The sequence below is a fragment of the Dreissena polymorpha genome, chromosome 5, assembly GCF_020536995.1.
Source record: "Dreissena polymorpha isolate Duluth1 chromosome 5, UMN_Dpol_1.0, whole genome shotgun sequence".
NCBI lineage: Eukaryota > Metazoa > Mollusca > Bivalvia > Myida > Dreissenidae > Dreissena > Dreissena polymorpha.
This window is the reverse complement of record NC_068359.1, coordinates 54119286-54125285: the sequence shown is the minus strand read 5'-3', so window position 1 is coordinate 54125285 and position 6000 is coordinate 54119286. Positions and strand designations below refer to the sequence as shown.

General features: G+C 34.3%; 1 protein-coding gene across 1 annotated transcript in view; it reads right to left on the bottom strand.

Moving 5' to 3' along the window:
* Positions 1-1294: 1294 nt before the first annotated feature.
* The window catches only part of LOC127831231 (membrane metallo-endopeptidase-like 1), a 34956-nt gene continuing 30250 nt past the window's right edge, over positions 1295-6000 (bottom strand). The window contains 8 exon segments of the mRNA XM_052356217.1: positions 1295-1394; positions 2347-2423; positions 2702-2806; positions 3130-3194; positions 3613-3750; positions 4203-4270; positions 4753-4804; positions 5294-5352. Coding sequence (XP_052212177.1) covers positions 1295-1394; positions 2347-2423; positions 2702-2806; positions 3130-3194; positions 3613-3750; positions 4203-4270; positions 4753-4804; positions 5294-5352 — 664 coding nt within the window.

Here is a 6000-nt window from a genome sequence, read left to right as displayed (position 1 = left end):
AATCCGAATTATAAATAGATTAAAGCGTCATGAAACGCTTTTTACATTGTTATAAAAGGACTAGATTTAGATGACTAAATCAGGGATTTTTGAACGTTGATTCTGTTTAAACAATGCTATATCAAGCATTTCTATTGTAAAGTATCTTGTATCCATTTACTTGAAACACCATGTCTTTATTCGTTTTATTTTCCCAATCTGCGACATATCAGCTTTAACGCATGAAGACTGGACAAATATGACTTTTCAAACAAAACACACAACGCTTTACACGTTTATCTACGTAGACTTTGAAAAATTATTAATGTATTTCATGCGATAAAAAGATTGGAAACACATTCTTATCTACATAAAACAACGCAGCATCTATGTTCACAAATATTTATATAACTGCTAATATATCTAGTTAGTATAAAGATAACGAAGAACAAAACCCGGTAAAATATTAGCAAAAGCTATTCAAAAAAGAAGAACAATACAAACAAGGAATGTAAAACAAATGCTTCAGGATCAGTTTGGAAAATATTAAATGCAACTCATCTGGAGTCGAAGTTTCACAGCGACGACACGTACCACTTCACCGCTCTGCAAACCGACACAAAAAGGATTACAATTGAAACAGAAACAATTCAGCATGAACGACGAAGAGGCGATTCATGGTGCAAAGAAAAATATCTGGAAACAATAAATAAACAACTGCATCATGAATAGTAATGGTACCTTTATTTTACAACAGCCAGTGGCATAAACACATGTTTGGCCTTCCCATCGACCCAAATTCATGAATAAAGAGTCACCTGGCTAGTTGGTTTGCGTTGATATATGTTAATAACTATGTTGAATGTTGACGTTAAATATGCATAACATTTTGAAACGAAATCCCCGTTCATTTTTTTCAAACAGGTCTGTATTACGGAGGGGGTAGTGTAGATTACGGGGGGCACGTGGTTATTTATCACAAGTACTTATTCAAGTACTTCAATTACAATACGTTTAAGAATTACACACAATGAACATTTAGTTGCGTGTCTACAAAATACTGATAAAGCTGAAAAACACTTATTAACGATGTAAGCTTTCATTTTTACGTGGACATGCTTTGGAAAAAATGAAGTTAAATGAGTTCATTTCTTTGAACAAACCCAATGAACCTGTACAATTAAATTGCAGCATGTTTTAAATTCTTTCCAAAACATGAATATGCTTTAATTTTTATTAGAGACATGTTAATAATTATTAATATGTAATGTCTTCCAAAGAGTTCTACCTGCATATTGATATGTGTACCGTGTTTCTACCAGACGGAGCACTTGCGCCTACTGTTCATGAAGGATCCTGCAGGGCAGTTCCATGCCTTGGAGAACTCATCGTAGTTCTGCATAGGACCGTACACTCTGAAATGTGGGGAGAGAAAAGTGTGTATCATATTAAAACTTGCAGTTCTGCATGGGGAATTTTCCCATGAATTGTGGGGAAAGGAAAGTATATATGATACAACAAGCATTGTAGTAATTTAATCATATGATTATAATGTATTAGGGGATCTTTCTCTCTGAAATGTCGAACAAGAAAATTGAAACATATGGTACGGAAACTTCTGAGTGCTGTAGGCGACCGTCTACTCTGAACGTGGGGCAATGGTTATTTATATGAACCACACATATTTAAGTGGCTAAGTGACCGCTCAAACAGAAAGTGGGGGAAGGGGATTGTATATTACACAACAATATAGTAGTCATGTGTTGCCCGTACAAACAGGAAGTAGGGCAATACAAATGTATATGATACAAACAAATATCGATGCTGCATGACAAAAACACTTTGATAGTGGGGCATGGAAATCGAACATGATGCAAAATATTATAGTTTAGTAGGGGACCGTACCCTCTGAATTTCAGGCAAGGAATGTTTAACATACCTACTACATCGGGAAAGAGTCATTGTAGTGCTGTAGACACTAAATTATCTACACTTTCCATATACTGGAGACTAAGAAGTTCAAAGCAACGTATATACATTATTCATAAACTTGCAGACAAAATAAAGCTTAATATAAAATGTTGTCGCATGCCAGGACGCCGGTTTATTTAGCATCCCGATTAGCCATGGATGTTGGCTCCAACATATACATGAACATTTATACATTATGATGACTGTAATATATCAACTGCTTTCAACAAATTGTAAGAAGCACTGCATTTAAATTACATCTAACCACAGAGGAAAAAACCTTTGTAAATTCAAAACAGTTTACATAAATCTACATCCTGCATTTGAGAGTTTATTGACGCATCAAATGGTAGGGAAGCCATTCGCACTGTTTCATGTTTCCTACGTTTGTGTTACCTGTACTCCGATATGCTATGTGGTTGTGTACGAATATGCCCCACCTTCGCTTGATCTCTCATACTTCCGCACCAAACCTGTTCAATAAAAACAAATTGTAAGTACAACTTCGACATTGTATAAGATCGAATTGTGTTCGATAAAACAGGACCATTTTGTTTTTCTGCGTGTCTTTAAATGGGTCAAATGCTTTATATTCTTAAATATGAGGGATATGATATATGGTTTACATGGTATCTGTGGGCTCCAGTTAGTGCTTTGGTCCTAAAATTGATCGGTGCTTTGTATACAAGTTATGCACTGCTTACACATTTTTCAAACCAAATTATCAACAATCAGCTTTTAAAACAGATACCTGTGCAGCATTGAGAAAGTACAGCTGATTCGGTGTGTAGGCCAGACCAGGCAGTTTGGGCTCCTCCTTGCCTCCTCTTGCAGTGTTCACCCACTTTCGGTACGCCTTGAACAAAGAATGTTTAAAACACCTTATTCGCCTCCCACTATAGATACGCCTGAAAACGCCACCATACGCTTTGTATATAACCGTAATTACTGCCGGTACGCCATTAAGGTCCTCGAAAAATATGGATATAAGGCCATTTTTATTTTCATTCGCCTTAACAGAAATGTTGTGTAATAAATTCCATCTCAAAATATGTTTTATGCAAAACTCGTTTGATGAATGGGGCAGTTTGTTATTGTTGCAAATAAACCGCACTATGGGCGTGTTCACCATTACAGAACAAATATTTTAAATAATGTGGTCGCTTGCTATATTCTCACATTGAAGCTTTCTTTTATGCCACCAGAATCCGCTATATTTTCGCCAAGGGTGTTGATACCATTATCTGCAATAGACACAAAGCATGCGTTGTATTTAATAATGGCGCTTTTGATAGATAACACTTACCATTATCTAAAGAAAGTCTTTTCTCCGAACATAGGAACAGTTTGATTGAAAAAAAATTATGTTATCTAAAGTTTGCCTGATTTTTTATTTAACGCAATCACTTCAAGATATAAATAATTCAGTTAAACATATACAAAACATTATTAACTAAGTTTACTTAAAACGTAATTGATTTGATTGATCATGAAATAGAATCGATAATTCACCGGAACTTTTTTTGTTGGTAAATTGGAACCAACATTCACCACAGCTCTAAAAAGTAAACATCACAACTGATCTTAAAAAATCTAAATTAATTGATTCGTATAACAGTTATTATTTATATTAAGTAATGGGTCTGATCTGCTTATGTAAACCCACAGTCATATTGCCTGTTCCTGGCACCACGAAGCCGTTGTACTGATCTATGATGCACTGAGCACGTTCCACAAACTTCGTGCCGTCATCCGCCGTCCACCAGGACTTAAGGTTTCCCTCTTTGTCATACATACGTCCTGAAGTGCGAGATTAGCCGACTAATATGGTGTTGACGATAATACCCAATAAAAATTTCAAACGTATGGAAAGCTTCATCCTGTGTCTTGATAAAAACATTTTTTTTCAATTACTAATATGTTTTCATTATATCATGCACATAGCGAAAAAAGGTCAAGATTGTTCATAATCGCCATGATATATAAGCTATTATCTTCAATTAATCGATTTAACCTATTTTGCTTTGTACATGCATAATGTACATGGTAACTTGCGCTCATTGAAGGGTTTTTGGAAGCCTTCAAGACATACAACGGCCTCGAAAAATGTCATTTGTAAAATTCGGTAGTTGTATCCCTTCAATGCTGAAATACAGCGTTTTTTATTCCATTAATTTTGGCAATTCAAGTTTGATGAAGAGTTAACATATGGACTGTGTTTTGTGAAGATATTATTCTTAATAGAGCCATACCTTGATCGTCAAAACCGTGCGTAATCTCGTGACCGATGACGTACCCAATTCCTCCATAATTCAAATAGCTGATATAAAAATAAGCACACCTTGCGTAATCATTTAAACATTCGGGAATAACTTTGACATTTTATGTTATTGGCCTGATGTATGCATTAGCTTTAAAAACATGCGTTTAATAGAAGATGTTAAACATCAAGTTTATCACTTTTAGGACAGAGCAAACTGTATGAGATTGAAGAAGACATCAACATTTTACAAATATGCGTGAAGACACAATTTAAACTAATAAGTTTCATTTTGAGTCAGAACTTGTATTCGATTATTTGGCTGACCTTCTTAATAACTGTATCCCAGTGACCGATGAAATCATTCAGAACGACGGTTTTTGTTTAGATTTTAGTGGAATATTTATGGAAATTATTGTAAATAATAATTAAATGGAAATACTCGAATAAAAACATAAACTTTGAAAGCATGATCTCCGATAGCAAAAGGGAGGCAAGTCATTAATATCTACAACAAGTAAGGAACAGGTTAAGCTACGTACGCCGGTTGGTCTTTTGAATAAAACGGAGGTTGGAGAATGGCAGCGGGGAATGCTGGAAATAATTATAAGAATGATTTAAGTTGATGAACCTCATTTTATTTATGCTTAGCATCAATAGGCATTACATTATTTCTAATCTGTTCTCTAACACAAAGCTCATACATGGAAAATGTGTATATGTTGAATCTCCACTTTAATTGATAATAATTGATAATATTGTCGTCGGACGAGCGGGGCAACATATTGCCTCTGGTATATTTATAAGAAACAGTTATCAATTGATTAGACCTACGTTAACCAAGCATACGTATGTTACATTAAGCCAACAATACCAGTATTGTCAGTTATATTTAAATTATGTTTGGACAAGCTTAAATATAAGTGCTTATCCAAGATGGGAGTTGTGAATCCACCATTGAATTAATTATACGTACTGATGGATATGGTACTTGGCGATAAACTATCGTACTTATAACGTTGCCATTTAGCGACACACTTTACGTTATACTAGAGTTGACATTTTGCTATCAATTATACGTACTTATTGAGTTGATATTTGGCGCATAATAGGCATTCACAGTTGCTGGGGACATGTGCCACCTAAAAAATACATAATAAAATACATATCGAATGATAAAATGATGGACGCACAACAAATGAAACAATACGTTACAGAATGTTATCAGCCAGTTAATTTTGTGTGTGAATAGACTTAAGCGTCGTAATATGCATAAATTACTAATAGATTAATGGTTATGTGTTCGTATACAAATTCAACAATATGTGGACAAATAAGAATATCTAAAAATTAAAACAGCTTAATTAAAGAAATAACTCTCAGAATATTAAGTTCTTGAAAGTGACGTTTAATGTAGATGTGCGGGAAAACAACGTATAGTTTTAGAAACTTATATTTAAGGTCTACGATGTTAACATAAGAAATATATCACTTTATAAGAAAATAATTTATAATAACACTTTCTTGTTTTAGATCAACTGCAATGTAATTTATGAAATGATTTGAATGGAGTATGCACGTGTTCTTCATCGGATATTTTCAGAGTATAGCTAATGAAATAAACACAAGTTATGAGGGCCTACGCTTATTTACAATATTAAACCGCGACAGTACCAGTAACGTTCTAGTCAGCGAGTAATATATGTTGATATACATGTACTTGATATATGACGCATTTATATAGGTATGCAGAATTCTAAAAATACTGTCAAGAGAAAAATAATCATCGG